The sequence below is a fragment of the Peromyscus maniculatus genome, chromosome 11 (genome assembly GCF_049852395.1).
Source record: "Peromyscus maniculatus bairdii isolate BWxNUB_F1_BW_parent chromosome 11, HU_Pman_BW_mat_3.1, whole genome shotgun sequence".
Lineage (NCBI taxonomy): Eukaryota > Metazoa > Chordata > Mammalia > Rodentia > Cricetidae > Peromyscus > Peromyscus maniculatus.
This window is the reverse complement of record NC_134862.1, coordinates 81,570,958-81,597,270: the sequence shown is the minus strand read 5'-3', so window position 1 is coordinate 81,597,270 and position 26,313 is coordinate 81,570,958. Positions and strand designations below refer to the sequence as shown.

At 51.1% G+C, this 26,313-nt stretch overlaps 1 protein-coding gene across 1 annotated transcript; it reads left to right on the top strand.

Annotated features, from left to right (window-relative positions):
• The first annotated feature begins 554 nt into the window (after positions 1-554).
• On the top strand, positions 555-26,313 carry Atp1a2 (ATPase Na+/K+ transporting subunit alpha 2). Its single transcript, XM_006990580.4, has 23 exons — positions 555-833; positions 5,608-5,712; positions 5,906-5,965; positions 7,896-8,099; positions 8,538-8,651; positions 8,903-9,037; positions 9,903-10,020; positions 11,877-12,145; positions 12,906-13,104; positions 13,228-13,337; positions 13,516-13,650; positions 14,359-14,548; positions 14,685-14,860; positions 18,753-18,889; positions 19,380-19,530; positions 19,619-19,787; positions 19,984-20,138; positions 20,716-20,839; positions 21,027-21,172; positions 21,413-21,543; positions 22,980-23,081; positions 23,212-23,303; positions 24,356-26,313. The coding sequence occupies exons 1-23, from the start codon at positions 822-824 to the stop codon at positions 24,382-24,384; spliced, it is 3,063 nt and encodes a 1,020-aa protein (XP_006990642.1). The 5' UTR covers positions 555-821; the 3' UTR covers positions 24,385-26,313.

The following is a 26,313-nucleotide window of genomic DNA, read 5'->3' as shown; positions in this document are numbered from 1 at the left end:
TGACCACTATAAAGCACCTCATAACGTTTGAAGTGAGTTCAGGATGTTGTGTGGGGCCAAGTTCTATCTCAGGGTGTATGTAGCCTAAGGGCAACAAATCAGACATGCCTGGCTCAGAGGTTACATCTGGGAGGCCTTAGGAGGACCCCTCCATCTCCAGACTGGTCCTTTGCAAAGAGCTTCAAATGCAAGAGTCATCTTGTGCTCCGGTTCTAACTCTTTCTTGGTCACGGTTTCCCTGCAGCTTCCACAGCAGAGAGACCAGGCTGTTGCTTTTTCTGGGAAACTGGATGTAGACTCAGGAGATTTGGGTTCTGTCTCATCCACTCAGATTGCTGAATTCTTAACAGCCTCAGATTCCTCACCTGGAAATACAGGCAGTTAGTCTGCAAGATCTCTGGCATCGTAGGACCTCCGAGATGATGTCTCCTGAGGGGCCGGCATCTCTTCCTCCTGCTACCCCCTCCCTATCCCCTTCCCCTTGCTTCTGTCTCAGCCATGGCTGCCCTGGGATGGGGAAGTGCCAAGGGGAGCTGGGGGGGGGGGACACCACCGGACAAAACAGGACCATCAGCTGGGGCCAGTCGCTAAAGAGGCAGGAGGGGAGGAGTCCTCAGGGATCCAGTTTCAACAAACGTTTCTTTCCCCGAGAAGGGGAAGGCGGGGGTGAGGGGGAGAGGGACCTATTTAAAGCTACCCTGTTGCTCTGGCCGGCTCTGTCTGTCTGCCAGGGTCTCCAGCTGCCCCAGACAGGCCGTGTGGTCTTGAGATCCTCCTGGTGACCTTTTCAGCCTAGGTCCCCTCAGCCACTCTGCCCCAAGATGGGTCGTGGGGTGAGTATCCCCAAAGATCAGGGGCCACTCTCTGGAGGGTGAGGAAGACAACGGAGAAAGGGTGGAGCGGGAATGGGATGCGGAGGGAGGGTGAGAGACGCGGACTGCTGAGTGGGATGGTTTGAACTTGGAACTGGTCTCCCAGCTGCACATGCCTGTGGACTCCACAGTGCTAGCCCAAGCGCTGTCCTGTCCTGCAGCCGCCCTGGCCTCCTCCTCTCCACAGCTAGCCCAGAAGCCACCCAAGTGCCCGCCTAGGTCTCCCTGCACTCTATCCCCTCATCTCCTCTGCCCAAATCTTCCCTCTCTCACCACAGTTCCTGGCTTCCCAGCTGAAGAGGTGTCGGGCATTGTTAGTTCTCTCCCACCCTTGTCACCCCCTGAAAATACCTGCTCCTCTGAGGTCCTAGCCGGAGAGGATAGGGGGCCAGCCTGGGGTTGCAAAGCAGCTGTGGAACATCCCACTCCCAGAGCCACCAAGCAGTTTGCTACACCCCGCGCCAAGAGCCCTGCCTGCGTGCCAGAGTCAGCTGGGAGGGAGAGCAGGACTCTCTCCCCAGCCCTCACCCCAGCACCCCTCCGGAGGATGTCCCAGCAACACTGTCCTCGGCCCCCAGCCATAGGCTTTAGGGTCCTTTCCAAAGGCTGGTGAGAACGGCCCCTGCCCATGGCGTCCTGCAGCAGCGGATTTGCCAATGAAAAAGATCAACAGCTATGTCTGGGCGAGCAAAGGACGAGGCTTCCAATTCTTGGAAATGAAATTCCCATATGAAGCAGAGTGACCCAATCCCTTTACATCCTGGGCTTGGCTGCTTTCCTGCTGTGGAATGCTGGCAGAAGAGGGTACGGTGGGAAAGGGCTTGACAGACCATTGCAAAATGCGAGGGAGACCGTGCCACGGGGTGCTGGGGGCCAATTTCTGGGCCCAAGGAGGAGTCAGGCAAGGACATGTTATTGCACTAAGCTGAACAGCTGGACAAACTCTGAGCCTGGACACCAGGGTTCCAGAGTTAGAGTGGGAACTGAAAATAGAAGAGTCCCATGCGTGCACGTATACGTGTGTGTGTCTGTCTGTCTGTCTGTCTGTCTGCCTATGTCTGTGTGTGTGAACACGAGTATATGTGTCCACAACCTCACACCCCTGTGTGTCCTCAGGAAGCTGGTAGTGCTGCAGGCATTCATGAGTGAACCTGTACCAGGTTTCTGCAGGTGAATTGGCAAATGAACAGCCTTTGGGCATTCGGGCACAGATGGTGGGTGGGGGTGAGTGCTCTGAGCCCACCCTTAGTTGCTGTCTATGGTCCATGGGTTTCCCTGAGGCAGTGATCATAGTCATGGGAAGACACATTGCCCTGGGACCTTCAGCAATATCTTGGTATCTCCTGTTCCCCGTAGAAAGGGAAGATCCAGCTGAGGTGCAGAAATTCTGAGAGGCCAGGGCCAACCCTAACATCTAAGAGAAAAGAGAGGATGCCCCCAACCCCTCTCCACCTTAGAGCAAGGTGGACCTAGCTCACGGAGTTCTTTCTACTTGAAATGCAATTTGACCTTGAATTCTCCATTCTAAACTGCCCCCTGCCCCGCCCCCAACCCTGGCATCCAGCACCCTTGCTGGGTTCATAACCTGTGGTACCCCTAACCTAGTGGCTGTGAGTGATGCTATTAGTGGTCTGGTTTGTTTGGTTTGAAAAGCTGGGTTAAGTCTGGGATCTTAAGGTTGGGTGCTCAGAGTCCTACCTCTCAGGAAAAGCCTGCGGGTGGGGGGGGGGGGACAAGCTCCCATTCTCCACACTCAACTCTGTGGTCGGCTTCACCTCCACTCCAGCCCATCACTATGCTACTGTGAAGGGCAAGCGTGGGAGTTGAGGGAAGAAATCACACTGGTGGGAGGAAGCCAAGCCTCCTCCAGAGGCTGAGGTGGGGGTGGGGGGAGCGTTGGCTGATTTCCAGCTACCCCCACTCTGTCCCAGACTCTGGCTTTCTCAAAAAGAACTCTCTGTTCTCCTTCAGCATTCAAGACCCAAAGAGAGGGACTCGTGCTAGGGGAGGGAGGAAAGAGCAGAGGGGGGAAGGGGGGTCCCCGCTTCCTCTTTCTTTCTTCCCTGGGCAGCCACTGGCCCCAAATCTCCACAGGCTCCTGGCTGTGGAGCCTCAGATCCTTGCCAGGACAGGAGGAGGGGGAAGGGCAGTGTGTCCCAAGCTTCACACTTGTGGGAGCTGGGAAAAGAAGGCACCACATGGAGCTGTTTAGCTCATCCCAAATTCAACATAACAACATACAAGAGCCAGCACATCCTCCCCCCCGCCCCAGAAACATGCATTTGTCTATTTGAGATAGGATTTCACTATGTCGCCCAGGCTGGACTCAAACTTCTAATCCTCCTGCCTCCACCTCCTGAATTGTGGGAATCCAGATGTGCACCCCACCACCTCCGGCTTCAGAAGGGGCCATTTGATTCTCATTTTTCATGTCTTTTATTTTACACCAAATGTGCAGAGATTTCTCTGGGCTCTGCTCCTCAGGCCCTAGCACAAGCCTCTCCTGGAGGCTCCTATCCCAGAAGCCCCCAAGGATCACGCTGACAGCGGTCCAGATTGCTTTCATGCATTCAGTCCCTTTGTGGTTTCCCATCCTTTACTCAGCCCTGCCTCACCAAAGAGGCCAAAGCATTTCAGTTCTCCCAATTAAATGAAGCCTCTTATATCACCTGGGAAAGTGAGAGGCAGAAGTATTTCTGAGTCCTTCTCTACCCTTCCGATGGCCACTTCAGTCTCCCCAGGATGCTTGGCCTCCAGAAGATCTAGACCAGCCTGGATTCATAGGTATTTCAGATAGCGAAGAGAGCATGATGTTTTGATCACCTTTTCGAAACGGACCATGTCTGAGCAACACAGCCTCCAAGGGCACACCTCCTTCTAGGTCACTGAATCCTGAAACAAGTGCCCATCAGATTGCATTGCATGTCCATTCCCTTCTTTGCTCCTGATGTCACTGGGCAGAATTCTATTACCCAGGGTGCTAAGTTTACGATTTCTTATGATCACAGCAGCTGTCCTGTTCCCCAGGATCGCTCTAACGCTGATGGGTAAAAATACGTTAATCCTGGAGCACTGAGGACATGCTAGAGAAACAGGAGGTTCCCACTGATAAACATCTGCCTAAGTCCATAGAACATACACGGCCAGTGTGTCAGCTGGAAGGTGGTGATGAAACAGTGTACCCCTCCAACAGTGCGGGATGCTGATGGGGAGGGAGGCTGTAGTGATGAAACAGTGTACCCCTCCAACAGTGCTGGATGCTGATGAGGAGGGAGGCTGTAGTGATGAAACAGTGTACCCCTCCAACAATGTGGGATGCTGATGAGGAGGGAGGCTGTAGTGATGAAACAGTGTACCCCTCCAACAATGTGGGATGCTGATGAGGAGGGAGGCTGTTATAATGAAACAGTGTACCCCTCCAACAGTGTGGGATGCTGATGAGGAGGGAGGCTGTAGTGATGAAACAGTGTACCCCTTCAACAATGTGGGATGCTGATGAGGAGGGAGGCTGTAGTGATGAAACAGTGTACCCCTCCAACAGTGCGGGATGCTGATGAGGAGGGAGGCGGTCCATGTGTAGGGACAGAAGATTCGTGAGCACTTCCTCTGCTTTCCACCAACCTTTGCAGTCAACTCAAAAGTTGCTTTAAAAAAAAAAAAACTATTAAAAATGAACCCCACCCCCCAAATGCATAATCTTGAAAAACAAAACAAACAAAAAACCCACACAGATTATTGCTTCTACCAGGTGCCCATTCTTTACGGAAAACACCAGTCATAACCATGGCGTGGAAAAATCCACTTCTAAAAGCTCAAGGTAGCCTTCAGGGTCCATAGAAAAGCCAGAGGGACCGAGCAGAAACTCAGCTAAGCCCTGTATCCTGAGGGAGATGGAAAGCCATGGAGGGAGATGACAGTGTTCTTCACAGTATCCATAGCCCCCAGGCCTTTCCCAGCCCCCACCTAGCCCATTCCTCCAAGGCTGCCTGCCATCTCCCTCAAGAAGCTCCTATGAGACCCCGAAAGCCTGCAGTAGCCCTGAAGAGAAGAGCAAATGGGGAACTCACAGATCACTATTAAAAACACCCAGCTGCCCTGGACAGAAGCCAAAGACTGACCTGACTTACATGACTTCAGTTCTCTGTTTACTCTCATATACATGTCTTGGCAAAGGGAACCCAGTTGTGCTCTTGGGATTTCAAGCTCTGTGAGTTGCCTCTGTCCAGTCCCAGGTAGGCCTGTCCAGCAGGCTGGCGAGGGCTCCCAGCATACCCTGGGCTCCCCTTTTATAGACATTATAGAACCTGACACCATTAGTTTCTCCCAGTCCCTCATCCCTGCCCATTCCATGCCCACCACCTTCTCTCTGCTTCCCAGGACTCTTACTCTACCCAGCATTCCTCTCTAAACTAGGCAACGACATTCCTACAGGATACCCTACCCATCAGCACAATCCCTGTCCACTCCCAGAATTCCCTCAAATAACATAGGATGGTATTTTTCAAAATGTGTATGTGTTTTCTTTTTTATTATCTGGCAGAATCCCATATCACATAGTAAACAGATACAAGTTCAACTGTGGGGGGGCTCCTCACAGCTCTGCCTGGGCTCTCCCACCTCCTGCTCCCATTCTCTCCCAGCACCCTGCTTCCAATGCTGGGACATTCTCCATGGCTGATGGGAACAGGCTCCGGCCAGTCTCCCTGATACTCTGTGCCCTCCCTTCCCTTTGCAGGCAGGGCGTGAGTACTCGCCTGCCGCCACCACCGCGGAGAATGGGGGTGGCAAGAAGAAACAGAAAGAGAAGGAGCTCGATGAGCTGAAGAAGGAGGTTGCCATGGTAAGGACCACGGTGCTTTCAGCAAGGCCATGGACGAGCAGCTCTGCTCTGACAGTCACGCACCAGTAACCATGGGCATCCAAAAAAAAAAAAAAAAAGCTTTGCATACAGGCCCATGCTCCTCGCTTAATCCTGTGCCCCCAATGTGTGCTCAGCCTCCTTTCCCAAAGTGTCTCTATTTCCCCTTCCCCAGGATGACCACAAGCTATCCTTGGATGAGCTGGGCCGAAAATACCAAGTGGATCTGTCCAAGGTGAGTGGAGCCATGAGGGGAGAGAGGCAGGCAGCTTCAGGTGGGAGAGCCTCATCTCCAATGCTCTTTGCAGGTGAGGGAGACAGCCCAGAGATGAGAGACTTACCTAACGCCATGGGATTAGTTGATGGCACAGTCAGAAATAGACTTTGGACCCCTGCTTCCCTCTCTTTCCCCGAGTATCGGGGAGCTAGAATTCCTTAGAACCCAGGGCTCAGATCCTGGCGAGACTCTGCTCTGCCTCAAGCAACTGCTCTCAGAGATGATGGACATGGACCAGCAAGGTGACTCATCCCTGTTATGATAGTACTTGCTGGCTCCTGCTACATCCGTGCCTCTGTAATAAGATGCAGTGTGGACATTTCTTTAATCCTCACCCTAGCTCTGTCAGGCATTGTCAGCCTGTTTATTAAAGCAAGGAGAATCAGAAAGGGAGAATTACTTGCTGAATTTGGACCCCGGCCCATGCTCCTCACTTAATCCTGTGCCCCGAAGTGTGCTCAGCCTCCTTTCCCTCTTCCCCAGGATGACCATGACCTGTCCTTGGATGAACTAGGTTAGTTATATAAATAAACACAGGCCACAGTCAGATTGCCAAGCCCATCATTTAAAAATGTTTTAAATTGTTCCTCAAAGCTACGTGCACTGGCAGACACCTGTAACCCCGGCTACTTAGGAGGCTGAGGCCGGGAAGATTGCAAGTTCAAGGCTAGCGTGGACAACTTAGAGTCCCTGTCACAAAATCAAATTTAAAAAAGGCTATGCATGTAGTTCAATGACAGAGAGTGCTGTGCAGCTTGTGTGGTGCCCTAAATTCAATCCTTAGTTTAAAAAAAACAAATCTTCCAAGCGCTTTGGCAGTCAACTGTAGTCCTAGGTACTTAGTAGAAAAAAGACTTGGACCCAACAGTTCAAGACCATCCTAGACAAAATATTGAAATCCTGGCTCAGACAAGTGAAAACACTGCAAAGCCAGCCACAAGTTCAAGGCCAGCTGGGGCTATAAAGTCACTTCCAAGCTGTAAGAATAACTTACCTTAAAAGAAAAAAAAAAAAGGATAAAAAATTGATTGTGACACTACCCCTGGCCCACTGCCTTCTGTCTCTGCTCCTAAATTGCTATGCTCCCATTCGTTGACGCTACTTCATTTTCTACTCTCCAGCATCCTCGTGTATTTATTATTGTGTAGGTTTCCTCTTTAGATTGTGGGCAGGGCTTTGTTGATCTTGCCAGTCTCTCAATCCTTCCCAGTGCTGGGCATGCAGTCGGAGCTCACCATTCATGTGTAAAGTAGGTGAATAAATGACATGATGGTCAGTCACAAGTGGTTCCTGCTCAAAGTCAGTAGCAAAAAAATTAAAAGCAAAAACCATCCAAACAGAATTCCAGTGCAGTATAGTAAGCACCACTCTAGAATCAAGCATGGGGGGGGGGGCGCGGGGGTGCTAACCGGATCCAGAAAGAGGCCTTTGATCTCGTCTGGGGCCTAAAGAATAGCAAGTTTGGCTAGGTTTTCTTTGGGAAGTGATAGGTGGTTGCCAAAATCACATGGCACTAAGGGTCAAAGCTGTGGGGCTTTCCCTGGAGCCCTGGAGGAAGGAAGGACCTGCAGGAAGAGACGAGGGTGGTCAGACAAGGAATCTTTCCGGTGTGCTTATGCATACGGTCCCAACAAAAACATGTTTCAACCCAAGAATAATGGAAGGTGGAGCCTTAGGGAGAGTCCTTTCTACCCTTCAAGGCACAAGTCCCATTTATAGACATCAGTATCTCTGTGTGGTCCCTCCTGATGTTCCCACCCCTCCCAACCAAAGGAGTTGTTTTTTTTTTTTTAATCCAACTGGGCATTATTCTCCAAGATGCTGAGAGATGTGGTGAGGGTCAGGTTTGTTCTGTACACCCACTCCTACATCTTTTCTCATTCCCCAGGGCCTCACTAACCAGCGAGCTCAGGACATCCTGGCTCGGGATGGACCCAACGCCCTCACGCCACCCCCCACAACTCCTGAGTGGGTCAAGTTCTGTCGTCAGCTTTTTGGGGGCTTCTCTATTCTTCTGTGGATCGGGGCCCTCCTCTGCTTCCTAGCCTATGGTATCCTGGCCGCCATGGAGGACGAACCATCCAATGATAATGTGAGCCATGCCCCCAACCCTTGGACCAGCCAGCCCATGGTTCTGCCCTCCAACTCTCAACCCCAAAGAAGGTGATGTGGGGGGGGGGAGACAAGATCATAGTCCCTCAGGCTGAAGAGGGGTGAGGCTTCTGTACATGCCTGTGGAGCACCCTCCAACACATGCCGTCAGTGATGAATGAGAGATCCTCCGTGCTCATTCCACCAAAAGGGGCTGGTCTGTATGCCATGGGAACTCATTTCCTTGCTCCTTTCATGCTAGGAGTGTGGGTTAGAAGACTGGGTGGGGGGCTGAAGTGAAAGACTCACTGTCATCCTCTTGCCTGGGCTCAGATGGAGGCTGGGGATCCCACATAGGATGACTCTGAGTGCTCTTCCCAATGACAGCCACCCTCAAGGTGAGAAATGGCGGGTCCTTCAAACTCTTTCTCCTTACCAGTTATACCTAGGTATCGTGCTAGCAGCTGTGGTCATCGTCACTGGCTGCTTCTCCTACTACCAGGAAGCCAAGAGCTCCAAGATCATGGACTCCTTCAAGAACATGGTGCCTCAGGTAGATGGTAGGGACTGGCTCCATCTAACCTGGGGCATAAGATTTCCGAGATGGCTCACCTCTTACCATCTTGCGGTCTGAGGTGAAAGAAAGATGGGCAGAAAACACCACCCTTTTCGGCTCTCCACACCAGAGCCAAGTCTTGTTGTTGAAGGTGTGGGGGTTTCTTCTCCTCCTTTGGAGGGAGAACAAATTGTAAGCAAAGGTGGGAACAGACTTCATTTCATGAGGTACTCCTGGCCTCTCCACAGCAAGCTCTGGTCATCCGAGAGGGAGAGAAGATGCAGATCAACGCGGAGGAGGTGGTGGTGGGAGACCTGGTAGAAGTGAAGGGTGGGGACCGTGTCCCTGCTGACCTCCGGATCATCTCTTCCCATGGCTGCAAGGTGAGGGGGTCACCAAGAGCACCTAGCCGGCTGAGTCTGTACAGAGTCAAGAGAGGCCCTCTTGGAAGTTCAAAAGAAACCCAACCACAAATGTCAAGGTCTCCCCTGTACCTCCCAACTAAACCTCCTTCTAGGATATGATGGCTACATGCTGCCTCTGTGTATCTGTGTTAGGAATGCTCTATGCCCCGGGATTTCTTTGATCTAACCGCTTTATAGCCATTGTGTATGGAATATCATTTATTGACAGAAGCCTTACCTACTATCCACTTTCACTCTGAAATATTCCAGACCAGCCTGGGCTACAGAGAGCCCCCAAATAATAAATAAATAAAATTTTAAGGAAATAAAGACTGAAGAGCTGGGTCTTCACACCTGTAACTTAGCACTCTGCAAGCGGAGGATAGAAGCAGGAGGATGGAGAGTTCAAAGTCAGCGCAGCCTGGCTACATAGAGAGGCGTCTGGAAAAAAGATGATGTAATTATGAAGGCTGCTGTGTGCTGCGGCCCGATCAGCCCCAGGAGGCAGCATTTTCATAGACTGCCTTGGTGGTGGTGCTTCTGGAGTTGTGCAATACCATGGTCTTGTTTACATTCCCCCGCTTCACAGGTGAACAAATGAAGGTCTTGTGGGTTAAATAAACAGCCCAAAGACACATAAAAGTCAGGAAGAGTCAGTCATCCAAACCAAAGCAGGAGCGATAGCTGAGTAATGCCATAAGTATGTGATGAGGGCAAGCGTAATTTTGTTCCTCTTGTCCTGAAGATTGAGGGTGGTTGGATCTGGCTCAGGAGACCGCTGTGTGCACACAGTGCCGCCGCCACCGCTGCTGCCAGTTGGATGACTACACTCCTTTCTCCTCAGGTGGATAACTCATCCCTAACAGGGGAGTCGGAGCCCCAGACCCGTTCTCCTGAGTTCACCCATGAGAACCCATTGGAAACCCGCAATATCTGTTTCTTCTCTACCAACTGTGTGGAAGGTGAGACGTTCGCCTCCCAAGGACGCTCCTCATCCCAGCACAGTGTAGGGAAGGGTCGGACTCCCAAAGCTGTACTTATTTGGCAAAGGTTCTGCATATAAAGGGCATTGAGGGAACAGAGCCCTGAACGTTGCAGAAACAGTCATCTCTGGAGAGCAGGGCGTGGGCCAAGGGCATACTGACTCTATTGGAAGTCACCTCTCCCCCAAGAGGTTCTCTGTTCTGCCCATCCCCAGACTGAAAGCCTTCCACAAAACTTTCAGATGGTGGGTCAAGATGCAACCCCGCCCCCTCACGCACACAGCCTTGTCTCTTAGAAGTGTGGGGAGTCAGGTGATGTCTTCTAGGTCTGTGGTTCTGGACCATTTGCTTCCTTCCTTCTCTCTTTATTAGAAACCAGAGAGACTCAATCTGGGTCAGGAAAACTTTCTGGTGAAAATCAGGTGCTCCTTCAGGCCACGAGGAGAAGGAAATTCTCATACTGTGCAGCCTGCCCTGGCTTTTCCATCTCGGCTCTGGGTTCTAGTGATGAACACTGGTGGCTAAGGGGAGATCTGGGAGCTGTTTTCACATAAGAATGGGGTCTAAGCACCACTATAACCCTCCAGGCAGGGAGCTCAGTCAGGACTGACTCTGGGAAGGAATCTGGAGGCAGGAGATGGCAGGAGAGGCTTCCTAGACCACAGACCTCTCAGACGGTGACAAAAAAAATGCCTTCTCGCATCCCAAATCCATGCCTTTCCTTCCCGGATACTCTTTCTCCTCCATATATTGGTTCTTTGGGCTTGGTTCCCTCCTTCAGAGAATTGGAATTAGAATTAAAAAAAAAAATCACTACACATTAAATTTCCTAAATTTTTAATGTACTGAGAGTCTGATTTATCATACATTTCCCATAACTGAATGTATTTGAAAGGTCAGATAAGGTGTTCTTACAGCTTACTCAGCAACTAGCTCAGAAGAGAGGGAGGGAATGAATGAAAGTCACAGTTGTTGCATGGCTGCTGTGTGACGGGCACTAGACAAAATGCTTCACACTGTTATCCCACTCCACCTCTGAGTCCTAGGTGAGAGTGCAAACCGGCATTCACCCCTAGATGGCTGACTTCAACATGCATCCTCTTCCCACCGTACCACATTTCCTTTCCCAAAGACCCCCGTAATATCACACATGATGAATGACTACCCAACTTCCTGTATAGAGAGATTCATACCTAACATTGAGATCTTTTTTAATTAAAAAAAATCTTTCGTAATTATTAGTGTGTGTGTGTGTGTGTGTGTGTGTGTGTGTGTGTGTGTGTAAGTGAGCACACTCATGTCACAGCACACATGTGGAAGACTTGCAGGACTTGGTTCTCTCCTTCTGCCATGTGGATTCCAGAGACCCAGCTCAGGTCGTCAGGATTAGTGGGTAGTGAGTGCCCTTGCACACTGAACTATCTTGCTGGACCAAGAAAATCTTAAGTCCCCACCAAAAAAAAAAAAAAATCAATAAGTACTTTACTTCTGTTTATAATATGCTTTTGAAAGATGTCTAGTAGAAGATTGATTTGCTGAAACGTTGCAGGCAATTTATATTTCATTTATCGAATCTCTTCTGTTTGAACTTTAGTATTACTTGCAAGATATCTTCTCAGGCCCAAATATAAAAGAAAATAATTTGTGACTGTATTAAATCTGAGATTGGTGATCTATGCAAGGAGGGTAAGCCCAGCTTACTAAAAATAGCCTCCGGGGTTAGAGTCTTCGGCTTATTTACTCTGTGATGGTTTTATTTCCTTAGCAAATATGGTGAGATTTCAGCCATCAGCAAGCCCAGGGCACTTATTCTCCGTTCCTTTCCTCTGTTGTAGGCACTGCCAGGGGCATCGTGATTGCCACAGGTGACCGGACAGTGATGGGCCGCATAGCCACTCTCGCTTCTGGCCTAGAGGTCGGGCAGACACCCATAGCCATGGAGATCGAGCACTTCATCCAGCTGATCACAGGAGTGGCAGTGTTCCTGGGGGTCTCTTTCTTTGTGCTGTCCCTTATCCTGGGCTACAGCTGGCTGGAGGCGGTCATCTTTCTCATCGGCATCATCGTAGCCAATGTGCCTGAAGGACTGCTGGCCACTGTCACTGTGAGTGGACCCGGCTGAACTGCCTGCCCCCAGTGCCACTGCCCTTGTCTTTCTCCATGTTTGATACAAACACAGACGCTTATTGCTTTTCAGCAATGTTCTTCCCTCCGAGTCCCTGCGGCCACATCGCAGGCTCCGTACACAGAAATTGTTTAATGCGTGCCTTGGAGTTTTCAGTTGAGAAATCTTGGATTGAGCTGCATCTGAGCATTCGATTTCTCTTTGGGGGCTTGTCGTGGCCATTTCTCACCATCTGTGGGCTTGTCTCCCGGTGCAGTCTGGGCTTCATCCTGTCTCGCTTGCTATAAAGTCTCTTTCAAAGGTCACCGGTGACTAACTAGCAAACCAAATGACATTTCTTAGCTCCCATCCTTAACTCTGCTCTGAAATGGATACTTCTGTCCACCCTCTGGCACTGTGTCCTTCACCAGCCACTGTGGTGTGTCACCACCCTTGCTCTCTTGTCCCGTGTCCTCACAGAAACTCAGTGGCTGTCAAGCCCCAGGCTCTGCTTTCCTCTTGGTTGCCCTCGAGGGGATCCATTTTCTCCCACAGTTTCTGTTGTCCCCTCTGTGTGGGTGGCTCTCACATCTTTGTGCCAGCTCTGGAGTCGGATGTGTTCAACTCTCTGCTGGGCATTTACCACACAAGTACACCGAGGGACCCGTTCAACGTACCTAAAAGTTGAACTGTTGCTGTGTACTGCTAGGTCCCACCCAATCTGATCTCAGTCCACTCCTTCCCCCTTTGGTGGCTTCAGGTGTGCCTGACGCTGACAGCCAAGCGCATGGCTCGGAAGAACTGCCTGGTGAAGAACCTGGAGGCGGTGGAGACGCTGGGCTCCACCTCCACCATCTGCTCGGACAAGACAGGCACCCTCACCCAGAACCGCATGACCGTGGCCCACATGTGGTTTGACAACCAGATCCACGAGGCTGACACCACCGAGGATCAGTCTGGTGATTGGGTGCTCCAGAAAGGGTGACGGGAAGTGGCTAGGGCTGAGGGCCCCGGCAGAAGAGGGAGACTAGGGTGTGCAAACGCTCTAACGGGGAGCCATGCTTCTCCCTTGTTTCTTCCAGGGGCCACTTTTGACAAACGGTCCCCGACGTGGACAGCCCTGTCTCGGATTGCCGGTCTCTGCAATCGTGCTGTATTCAAGGCTGGTCAGGAGAACATCTCTGTGTCTAAGGTAAGGGGGTCAGCCAGTGAGTGCAATGTCGTCTTCAAGGTCCCCTTGCTGATGCCCAGCTTTCCCTTTCACATCCTGCAGCTGCCTTTGGTGACCTCAGCTGATGCCCCGTCCCTCCCATCCTCCACTCCCTTCCCTCCCCCACCGTGAGACACTGAATTCCATTTTCTTCTGGCAGCGGGACACAGCTGGCGATGCCTCTGAGTCAGCTCTGCTCAAGTGCATCGAGTTGTCCTGTGGCTCAGTGAGGAAGATGAGGGACAGGAACCCGAAGGTGGCAGAAATTCCCTTCAACTCTACCAACAAATACCAGGTCTGGCTGGGCTGCTGGGACTGAGAGAGAGAAAAGGGGTCAAAGATGGGGAGAGTGAGTGAACAGAGACTCAATAGAAGAAAGGGAGCCAGCGGAGACTCAGCAGAAAGAAGGGACGGGGATGTCTGAGGACTGTGTGCTCCTCTCCGGCCTCACTCCCGGGATAAACGTCCTAGCTGCACGTGGGCTCGTCACCATCCTCTGACTGGCAAGCCTGACTACATGCAACCTCTCTTCTTCCGCACCGACTGGCAATGGTCCTCCAACACTGCCATCCATATAACTAAAGCTCACTTCCATAATTTCCTTACTGGATCCCTCAGTATTTAGGTGCCTGTTAATGCCAAGAGTAGTCTCACCTCTACTCTGCATGCACCACGGAGGTGAAGTCCGTGGGTCATCCGGGAATGGGGGTAGGGGGTGCTAGTGAAAGCCATCCAACCCATAGCACGATGCCTGTCACTAACTGATTTTAGTAACTATTTGCTGAGTGAATCACTGTTCTGTGGAAGTGACTCTCAGATTTTAAGACTTGGGACTATAAGCAAACACCCTCCACGCACAGTTTCTCCTTTGTTGACACTCTCTGATGGGTTAGATTATGTTATTAAGGAAGGGTTCCTTCTCGGAAGCTGCTCCCTATCGGACCCCCACGCTGAGTCACCAAGATAGTCTGTCTCCCTCTGTGACGGCCTGTCTCCTCTCCAGCTGTCCATCCACGAGAGAGAAGACAGCCCCCAGAGCCATGTGCTGGTGATGAAAGGAGCCCCGGAGCGCATCCTGGACCGATGCTCTACCATCCTAGTGCAGGGCAAGGAGATCCCTCTGGACAAGGAGATGCAAGATGCCTTCCAAAACGCCTACATGGAGCTGGGAGGACTCGGGGAGCGTGTACTCGGTGAGGGGGCAGAAACGGAAGCTGGGCTGAGAAAGGGGTTTTCCTGGGCCTTGGTAGTGCCTCTAGCCCGAGGGGCCCTGGAGGCAAGCAGGCAGCCACTCCGCGGTTCTCACGCCTCCCTCCGGCTCCTCCTCAGGCTTCTGTCAGCTCAACCTGCCTTCTGGAAAGTTTCCTCGGGGCTTCAAATTTGACACGGATGAGCTGAACTTCCCCACAGAGAAGCTCTGTTTTGTGGGGCTCATGTCCATGATTGATCCGCCCAGGGCAGCTGTGCCAGATGCTGTGGGCAAGTGCCGAAGCGCAGGCATCAAGGTACTGGCCTCCTTCCCACCCCCACCCCACCTCTGTCCTTGGACGCCTGACCACCTGCCAGAGGTCAATGGGCTGTGGCAGCAGCTGCTGTCCCAAGGAGACACAGGCTCCCGGTGGCCTCCTTCCCACCAACACAGAGAAGCTGTCCGTCTGTAGGGAGAGGTGTACGCTTGACCAGAGCTCTTGCTGCTTCCTTTTGCTCACGCCTATCTTCTTGCCCAGCTCAGTGCTCCACCTGCATGGGCACTCTCTCTCTTCATTCTAAGCACCAGCTGGCACTCCCATCATGGATGCTTGGTTATCTGACTGCCCAACTGCTCAGTCTGCCCATTTGGAATGGGGATAGACAGGTCTCGTCTGCCCCAGTGGGTTCACCTTATCACTCCATATTCTCTTCACTCGCCCACGACTGCCCACCGAGATCTTGTCCAATCACAGCCAGTTCCCACTGAATACTCTCTCTCTCATTTGTTTGGCTTGTTCTTCATCCAGCAAATATTTATTGCTTACCAATTGTGCATCGGGCACTGTGTGAGGTGCCAAGTTATTTAATAAACCAACCAACCATCCAGGAACTCAGTTCCCTATTTCCAGGACAGGTCCCTGACATCCTCTTTCTCTGGTCACCACGTCTGGTGCTCTCCCTCGCTCTTCTATTTTTTGAACAGTGCAACTCAACCTGCTCCCTGAGAGCCAAGTCTTTGTAGTCCACTGGGGATACAAAGATGAATAGAAACTGGGCCTGGCCTCCACATCTCAAGATCTCTTGGGGGTGGGGGTGGGGCAAATGCATCTAAACACATCATGGAATAGTCATAAGAGTTGAGGTCGTTGAGTACCTATTGGCCAGATGCTCTAATGATAAGTTATTTTGATGTTTTACATGCATCAGATACTACTCTAAGCATTAAGCATGGCAGCCTTCTGGGTAAGTACAAGTATCTCCCCTGTTACGGAGAGATAAACTGAGGCACAAAATAGCAAGCCCAAGATCATATGCTAGTAAGTTGTGAAGTCGGAACTTGAAACAAGGCAGTCTGTTTCTTAACCACCACACCCGAAGACTGGGTGCTGTGTATGTGTGTCAGTTTTGACTGTAATAAGCACTCAGAATGGAAAACAGGCCTTATTACCCCCTCGGTAATACACAAACACATAGAAACCCAGAGTAGGTAAACAGTCTCCCCAAAATAGAACTGTTGGTAAGAGGTGAACTGGGAATACGAAGCACAGTTGGCCTGTCTGGAAGCCATGCTCCTTCTCTCTGCCCAGTCAGGTGCCTCTCGGCATGATGAGAAATAGCACAGAGCCTGGGTAAGGACTCTATGGAAAATTAACTGGGAGCTGTTAATTCTGCCTCTGAGAACGAGTCAGGGTTTAACCGAAGGGATGATATTTGACCTGGGCCTTGAAGGCTGAAGAGGATTCAGTAGGCTATAAGGGAAGGGGAGGCATGGCATGATCAGGGAACAGTGTGTGCCGTACATGCCTACACTATCAGGAGGTGGAGGTATACAGGTCAACAGGGGAGAGACCATGAGAGAGCACTGGGAATTGGGGCTGAGACCTTGGGTCAAGGCCAGTTGGAAGGATTTCCTTTAAATGCCAGACTTGAGCCTTATCTTGTGCGCCACAGAAGGCCACAGATGTCACAGATAGGGCTTTCAGGGTACCTAACGGAGGAGGGACTAGACTTGGGGAAAAGCCGAAGTCGGGAACAGGGAGACAGATTGAAAGGTGCACAATAGTCCAAGCAAGGGACGGGGATCTGAACCAGGCAGAGACAAAGGGAACGAAGACACATAGTTGCATTTAAGAAGCCTTTTGAGAACTTGGTGAGCTGGCTGGGCTCCGGGTGGGAAGATACGGTTGGAGAACAAGACAGAGTAAACAGAACAGATGGTATCTAAGAGAGGGAGAGGAGCTGGGGCGTGAGGGGAGTACAGACAGAGGGCAGCATGGACCTTAAGTCTAGAGCATGTGTAAGAAACACAGAGACAGAGACAGAGACAGAGACAGAGACAGAGAGACAGAGAGAGAGGGTGCACATCTAGGGACAGTTGGAATATAGTTTAGAGTTCATGAAAAACGGTCAGGACTGGAGGTTTAAGTCTCGTTAGCACATGAGTACAAACTGAAGGCTTACCAGAATATTTTACTGTACTGTTCAGGAAGCAGACAGGAGTCAAGGAAAGGGTGAAAAATGAAACACTAAGCTCCCCAACATTTCTGGGGAAGTGGAGAAAGAGAAGCCCGTGGGAGTGGGGAGGAGGACATGGCTAACATTTATTGAGTGTCTCCATAATGCCAGCCTGGAATGATGTGGAGCACCCCCTCCACTGTGCCGAGATAGAAAGTTGCCTTGTCTAAGGTCTGACAACTGGTGAAGGCCAGTGTTTAAGCTTAGGTTCCTGTCCAAAGCCAGCACGCACTCCACTCTGCTAGGCTCCGTTCTGCCCCTCCCCCCCCCCCAGGAGGCTTGAAAGAACATGCAGCAGCAGGGTCGGGGTTCAACCGGGGCAGAAATAAGGGGGTGCAGACGCCAAGGGAGTGAAGGGTTTCAGTACCTTAGAGCGTCAAGGACAGCAAGGCCTGCAGAGACACTTGTTTTTCTAGGCGGCACTTTGGGGGTAGTTTCAGGTTAATAATGGGGTGGGAGAGAAGGCAGGGGGACCTGAAGGGGTAGTTGCCTCAGATCTATGGGACTTCTTCTACAAGCCCACATATGCAAATCTGCCCTCAGCCAGCTTTGATCACTGTATGCTGATAATAGCCCCTTCCCAGGCCTACTCCCTTCCGATCCCACTCCATCTATTCTGCAGCAGTAAAGAACATTAATTATCCCGGCGAAGGCAAGAAGTGCCTTCTCCCCATACCACGCAGGGCTGTTGGAAGTCAATGAACATGACCCCAGCTAGACATTGACTCCATCTAAGCCCGACTCTATCCAACTGCACTGCGGCAGTGATCATTTGAGAGACTGGGAAAATCAAACCTTTGTTCAGGGTCCCCGTGACCTTGAAGAAATCGTGAGTGTTCACAAAACTTTGATCTCCTTACTGTATTCAAAGGGAGCTGTTCAAGTTTGGAGAGGTGGCCCAGCAGTTAAGAGCACTCACTGGCTGTTCCTTCAGAGGAGTCACATGGCAGCCCACAACCATTTAGGGTATTAGATGTGCCCTTCTGGTCTCCAAGGGCGCCAGACACATATGTGGTACACAGACATAAAGACAGACAAAACACCCATACACATAAAATAATAAAAGGAGGATGGAGAGGAGGAGGAGTTGTTAAAGGAAGTACCCATCCAGCTCTCTCTGCCTCATTTCCTACATACGCAAACTCCTAAAAAGAATTTCCCAGACAATCCGGGCATGGTAATGTATGCCCATAATCCCAGCACCTGACAGGCACAGGCAAGAGAATCCTGTGAGTTTGAGGTCAGCTTGGTCTACTACATACTTCAAGATCTTGTCCCAGAGAGGGTGGAGGACACATACACACACACACACACACACACACACACACACACACACACACACACAGAGACAGAGACAGATGGAGAAAGAAGAACAGAGGTGGGGGAGAAAGAGACTACTCTCCTCTGTCAAGGGACCCTCATTAACCTGTCAACCTGCTGTGGATGTTTTCGGCTGTTCAAATAGGCTCTCTCTGATCCTCTTAACCCTGAACCCAACACAGTTTGTCACTGTTTTTTACCCTTATCACCACACACACACACACACACACACACACACACACACACACACACACCTCCACTCTTCTGGCTGGAATTCACCAACCTCAGTCTAACTTTATATGATTTGGGGAAAGGAATGGGGGTGGGAGTGGAACTCAACATTGCTTTCTTTTTCTGTCTTCTTCCTATCAGGTGATCATGGTGACTGGGGACCACCCTATCACAGCCAAGGCCATTGCCAAAGGTGTGGGCATTATATCAGAGGGTAACGAGACAGTGGAGGACATTGCAGCCCGGCTGAACATTCCTGTGAGTCAAGTCAATCCCAGGTAAGGCCTTTACAAAGCCTCTGTTCCTGCCCGGCACATCCTTTCCCACAGAGGTCCTCAGGGTCCCTTGGGGGTGTCTGGACAGCATCTCTGGAACCCTCAGACTAAAATCCTTACTCTGCCAGCCTAATGGCCATTTCCACCGTATCCAGCTTGTACCGCTGATGAGCTGTGTAACCTTGGAAACATCTTGCAGTCATGAATTTCCATTTTTCTCAGTTATGAAATTAAGATGCTGTCCACACGGCAGGGTTGCTATAGGGATGGGATATGCCTAGCAAACAGCACTTAACGTGTGTGTGGTACTGCATGGGGAGGATGTATCATTGCCTTTTCTGAGAGAAATATCGGAACTCAGTGTCACAGAAGAGGGCATGAGAGCAAGAGCAGAGTCCCACCCCACAGAGGACCTGAGGCACATGGGGGCAGGGAGGGGCAGAAGGGCTGGCATGAGTGTGCACAGCCAGCGGTCTCTGCCCATACCCTCCAGAGAAGCCAAAGCATGTGTAGTTCACGGGTCGGACCTGAAGGACATGACGTCAGAGCAGCTGGATGAAATCCTCAGGGACCACACGGAGATTGTATTCGCCCGGACCTCCCCTCAGCAGAAGCTCATCATTGTGGAGGGCTGTCAGAGGCAGGTGAGCAAGGCAGCCAGCGTCAGAAACAGGGCTAAGTCAGGGGCCAGACAGACTTTGTCCTCAAGCACCTTTGGTGTCTTCCCCGCAGGGAGCCATTGTGGCCGTGACTGGTGATGGAGTGAACGACTCCCCCGCGCTGAAGAAGGCCGACATCGGCATCGCCATGGGCATCTCTGGCTCTGATGTCTCTAAGCAGGCAGCTGACATGATCCTTCTCGACGACAACTTTGCCTCCATCGTGACAGGCGTTGAGGAGGGTGAGGAAGCTGTGTGGGCTGCGTGACATCCAGGATGTCTGAAGCCAGACCTTTGCTTCCTCTGATTTTCACGCTAAGATTCCACACTGCTTTAGCTTTAAACCTCTTAGAAAAATGAGCAGCCAGCCACACCTCAGGGGGTAGTGGGGGGAGAGTGCCTCTAAATCTCCCTGATGCTCTCAGAACTTCTCCACAGGCCGCCTGATCTTTGACAACTTGAAGAAGTCCATCGCGTACACCCTGACTAGCAACATCCCCGAGATCACCCCCTTCCTGCTGTTCATCATTGCCAACATCCCACTGCCCCTGGGCACTGTGACCATCCTCTGCATCGACCTGGGCACAGATATGGTGAGGCCAGAGGGTGGAGAACAATCAGACCAGACAATCACTCGGAAGAGGGGCGGGGTGAGCGGCAGATTAAAGGGGTTGCACCAGGACATCTGACCAGACCCTGACCAATAGACAGCAGATAAGCACGGGCCTGGAGGAAAATGGGAAATTTCTCCCTACAACCTGTAATACTGGGGATTGAACCCAGGACTCTCTCGTGCTAGGCAAGCACCCCACCCCTAAGCTGTACTCTAGTATACTGTACTCCTAGTGATAATAGGATCTTTTTTTTTTTTTTTAAGATTATTATGTATGCAGTGTTCTGCCTGCATATGCCTTCATCCCAGAAGAGGGCACCAGATCTCATTATAGATGGTTATGAGCCACCATGTGGTTGCTGGGAATTGAACTCAGGACCTCTGGAAGAGCAGCCAGTGCTCTTAACCTCTGAGCCATCTCTCCAACCCCAATACCCCAATAATAGGATCTTAAATACCAATGCACTGAATTCTGTTGATTCTTCACTGAGCAGTTGCTGCTCTTGTTTTCCGGATCTCTTCAGATACCTTCTCCTCCCCATGTGCTCTGTACACAGGTTCCCGCCATCTCATTAGCCTATGAAGCAGCTGAGAGCGACATCATGAAGCGACAGCCGCGAAACCCCCAGACTGACAAGCTGGTGAACGAGAGGCTTATCAGCATGGCTTACGGACAGATTGGTGCGCCCAGCCAGGGACCTGGGAGGGTGTTCCCAAAGGCTTCTTCTAGTGCCCGAGAGGGATGAGTGAAATTTCGGGAAAGAGTCCAGTTCCCTGAGAGCCAGAGACGTCCCTCTCTGTCTCGAGGGGTGGCCCTTTCCTGCCATTCTCCACTCGTGTCCCACGTTCTGTTTAATAACCACCACAGGCATGATCCAGGCTCTGGGTGGCTTCTTCACCTACTTCGTGATACTGGCAGAGAACGGTTTTCTGCCGTCGCGGCTGCTGGGAATCCGCCTTGACTGGGATGATCGGACTACCAATGACCTGGAGGACAGCTATGGACAAGAGTGGGTGAGTGGGGCTGTGTAAGTGTGCTGCAAGTGAGAAGGGGTAGAGCTGAAGGCCTGGCAGGAACTGGCCAGGAGCAAGCTACGGGCAGAAGATGGGTTAAGCGCCAAGTTAGGCAACCGCCGGAAGCACGCTGTTTGCTGGTGCTATGTATCCTTCCGCTCACACTGGAAGCATGCTGTTTGCTGGTGCTATGTATCTTTCCGCTCACACGTTACCTCTTTCGGCCTGCCTCCTCCCCAGACCTATGAGCAGCGGAAGGTGGTGGAGTTCACGTGCCACACGGCCTTCTTTGCCAGCATCGTGGTTGTGCAGTGGGCTGACCTCATCATCTGCAAGACCCGCCGCAACTCGGTCTTCCAGCAGGGCATGAAGTGAGCGCCTACCACTACCCATACCTACTACCCAGACAGAGTCTTCTAGACATGGTCACCAACCCATACAGGCCAGGTCTCCAAGACCAGATCACCCCAGCTCCCAGGGCTTGGGTTTGCTAAGGAGGTATCTGGTTGTAATAACCTAGCTACTTATCCATAGCCAGGTTTGAAGCACACACACCCAAAAATTAGGTCAGAACGGCAAGACTCTTTTTTATTGAGTTCTAACATTGCTCCTAAAGTAACTGTCATGACTTCCTATCTTCACGTCCATCTTCCTTATTTTCCTCTCATCCCTCCTTCCTTCCTCTTCCATTCCCTACCTTTTTTTTTTTTTAAGACAGGGTTTCACTGTGTAGCTTTGCGCCTTTCCTGGAACTCACTCTGTAGACCAGGCTGGCCTTGAACTCAGAGATCCGCCTGCCTCTGCCTCTTAAGTGCTGGGATTAAAGGCGAGCTCCACCACTGCCCAGCCCATTCCCTATTTGAGTGTCACCTAGCCATGTCCTTTGCCCAGTTCTAAACCCAGGGACAGGTCTCCTGTACTCCACACCAGCACTTGGCATTTGTCCTGTGGTTCTGCTCGGGGTGGGGGGTGGGGGGCGCATTCAGGCCTTTCCTACAATGTGGTACCACATGCCAGGCAGTGAATGAAGTGTCTAATCTCACAGCAGCTCTTCCAGGTGGGTATGACTGTACCCTGTGTGGACCAGCAGTCCCCCAAGGTGAGATGATAAGGTCATTCAGCTGGTCAGGGCCTTCCAGGTTGATCTCTCCACCCCACACTGCAGTAGCTCACTCAGAAAGTGGCTGAGCTAGTCATAGACTTGACAGGTCTGATTCCAGAAACTGCCTGCAGAATTTTGCTCTGTCATGTTTTTTAAATTCTGATGCAATGAATATATGTTAAGTACTTCCTGTGTGGTGACGCAGGAGCAAATGCTGGCTGGGATCAGTATTTTGCAAGCATCGAGACTTCGTTCAGTGTCTGTGATGAGCAACCACCAGGGTCTGTAGGAGATGCTAAGAAATAGAAGGCATCCATGGGCTCCGCCCAGAGGAGCTTTTTAAGACCTCTTGTTGGGAAGATGATATTTTCCCAGGCCATGGGCCCAGAGCAATAACAATTTTAAGCTGTCTGGGGGCAGGCCCCTGTTGACTATTGTATCTCTAGCACTGAGTTACATAGGAAATAATTATTTAATAAGTGAATATATGTATGGTAGACAGTAACCAGAGGAGAGCAGAATAAGCAAAAGAAGAAAAAAAATTTCCTTTGGTTACATGAAGCATGAGAAGAGATTTGAAAAGGATGGGGATGAAAAACCCATCCCTCACATTTCCTTTCCTTCTGCCCCCAGGGGTGGCCCCACAGCTCCCCCTCCTGAGACCCTCCCCCAATGCTACCTGTCTTCTTTTCTTTGCCTTTCTAGGAACAAGATCCTGATTTTTGGGCTCCTAGAAGAGACGGCCTTGGCTGCCTTTTTGTCCTACTGTCCGGGTATGGGGGTGGCCCTCCGAATGTACCCGCTCAAGTGAGTGTCTCTTCAGGTGGCTGAGGGAGTGGTCCTTATGGGACCCAAGTTCTAATTCCACTTCTATTCCACTTCTGTGACACTGTGCCAACCTCTGCGGCCCCTGACGCGTCCTCCCGCTGTTTTTCAGGGTCACTTGGTGGTTCTGTGCCTTTCCCTACAGTCTCCTCATCTTCATCTATGATGAAGTCCGAAAGCTCATCCTAAGGCGGTACCCTGGGGGTAAGCACTCCCACTCTGCACACAGCTCAGACCCTGAGGTCCCAGAAGCCCTGAGCAGACCCACCCTGGCCTCTTCCTTTCAGATCCTGTATCCCATCTTGCATAACATGGTTCTTCAAGGCCTCCACCTTTCTCTAGAACAGTGCTTCTCAACCTTCCTAATGTTGTGACCCTCAGGTTGGGGTGACCTACAACCATAAAATTATGTTCATTGCTACTTCATAACTGTAATTTTGCTACTGTTATGAATCGTAATGTAAATATCTGATATGCAAGATAGCTGATATTCGACCCCTGTGAAATGTTTGTTCAACTCCCCCCCCCAAAGGGGTCACAACCCATAGGTTGAGAACCACTGCTCTAGGATCACTGACCATTCCATTAGAACAGCCCTTCAAAGTCATTGAATCATCTACACATTTTGCTGGTAAAAAAAAAAAAGATGCACGGAGGTGATTTATTTGTTTAGGATCATAAGGCAAGGAATAGAAACTGGCACCAGGGCCCAGGGCTTCTGACTCCCAGGCATCAACTGAGGGTTTGTTTATTTTCCCTAGAAACATGTTTGATCATTTGCTGGGTTGAAATGGACGACCTACAAGCCACACACGGTCCATGAGCCGGGTTCGGGTTGAGTGGCCCAATATTTAAGACGTTTGGTTTTCTAACGGGCCCAGCATCTAAAACTTAGGGGTTTTCACATAAAATCCGAACCCTGGCTTCTAAAACAAATGTAAAGGGCTGTCAGGCCTCCATTGCATTTCTTGTAGCACCAGTGGAACAGCTGTGTCCTTAGACGCTTGTCCCCTGGGGAGCCCAGGAGGCATTTGCATTTTCAGCATCTACTGAACGAAATGCAGGTCTCCTCTGAAGACAGGCTTGCCCCCTCCACCCCCTTTAAAAACACACAGCACACCCACCTTCTCTCCGCCCTGTCCCCTGGGCTTCTCCTGCCCTCTGACCTCAGCTATTGAAGTCTGGGGCGGGTTGATCTTTCTCCCCCGTTTGCGCTCCTGCCTGTCACAACCTTTATCCCACCATCTCTCCGACAGGCTGGGTGGAGAAGGAGACCTACTACTGAGCTCACTGGAAAAAGGAAGAATGGGAAAGATGGGGTGCTCTGGAGGTGTTGCTGGGGTGCTGGAGGGAAGGGCTGGGGGAAACTGGGGTGGTCGTTTAGGGGGAGGTTTGGGGGAGACAGAAGGAGGCGACTGAGTGAACTGAGTTGGCAGGCGTGGGCGAATAAACTTGAGGTGACTGCTCCACAGGTCCAACTGTGAACCCTCAGACAGTGTATTTTGGGGGTCCCCTCCTCAGATCCCTCTCGTCCCACTCTGCCATGTTCTCTACTTTTCCCGAAGCACTGAGTGTTGCCCCCCCCACATCCAGCCCATCTCTCACCTGTATTATTCAAACAGATCAACACCCAAAGGTTAACCCTGTCTAATCCAGAAGGAAATCCTCTCCAACCGACCACCATGTGTCTCTGTCTCTGGTTTCATTCCTCTTCCCACTCTCGGCTTTCGGCTTCCTTAGCTTCCTACTTGAGTGTCCCATCCGTCCGTGTGTCCCCCCCCCCCCCCCGCCCCCGCCCGCTGCTCCCCCTCAGACCTTGAAAACACAAAATTCTCCGTCTGTGTGAGCGCCTGAGGCCAGAAAGGGAAGCTGGTTGGGGAGGTTAGGGCTGTCTCCCAGCCAAGGCCAGTCAGGAACCTAGCTAGAGAGGAGAGCTCATTTGGCAAGGAGAGATTGGGACATGCCGGCCGAAGGAGGAGACAGCAAAGGGAGGAAGGTAGGCAGTGACCACCAGTTTGTCACCTTGAGTCTCCAGGTAGGTGGGTGGGCTTTATAGACTGGCTCACAAGCAGAGCAAATTCCCATCTCATCAGACTAGCTGCAGGGGCAAGACCAGGAGGCAGTGTGCCACCAAGTGCCCCACTGACCCTTGGGTAGTGGTCCTCTCTGTCCACAAGGCTCAGGGGTCACAGAAGGTCCAGCTATCTCAACCACATGCTCTTGGGAACACCCACCTCTTCAGAATAATTTCCCAGGCATCATGCTGCTCTGAGACCCCCGTCAGCTGCCAGTCCGTCCCTGCTCTCCCACTCCCTTCCCCTTCAAGCCCATCCTGCTGAACCCACATCATTTCCAGTATTGCCTAGCTGGTCCTGGAAAAGGATGTCCTGGCCATTGGCAGGAATAATCAGGTTAGGTCATGACACTGTCAGGAACTTTAGACACAAGAGAAAAATCTTAAGAGAATCTGCTTTTGACCTCCCAGATGGCAGAGCCACTGCTCCCAGGCAGGTGCCCACTTCCCTTGAGACAGGAAGCTGGCTTCAGGTTCCTGTGGAACAGAGTCGTCCGTCTTCCCTTACTCCCTTCTGACCTGACATTTTTGCTGTGAGGACAGCTGCGCACTCACTCTAAGCCTGGCCTAGAGAGCATTGCATACCTGGACCTAGATGAAGGAGCCAAGCAAGTGAGAGAGACAGCAGGAAAATTGGAAGGCCTAGGGTGGAAACATGAAGGACAAGACAAGCATTAGGCCCGGCCCAAGGGCCTCCCAAGGGCTCCTGTCTCATCGCAGTAGAGTTTTGCTTTATCATAAGCACCTTGAAATTCTAAAGTCGTGGCCTTGGGTTGGAAGTCTAAATAGGACACCATACTTATTTGGGCTGGATTAATTTGAGATCATTGACTTTGAACAAAAGTTTACCTTTGCACAATCAATAAAGAAGTCATTTGGTCAGTAAATTAAGAGCATAAACAATACTGCTAGGAGTGGTATATTTAGTCTGTCTCAAAGTAGGCTTTTCAGGCACTTTAGAAATCTCTCTCCCTTTAGAGTCAGCAAGTGCATAGGCTAGTTATCATCAGTGCTGATACATTTGTTAAAGGAACATCTACACGATCCCTACTGGTGACCTTCTGTAAGACTTTTTAGCTTGAGGTACTACATATGTACTTGAAGATAATAAAGTTTCATTTCTTTATGAAAAGAGAGAAA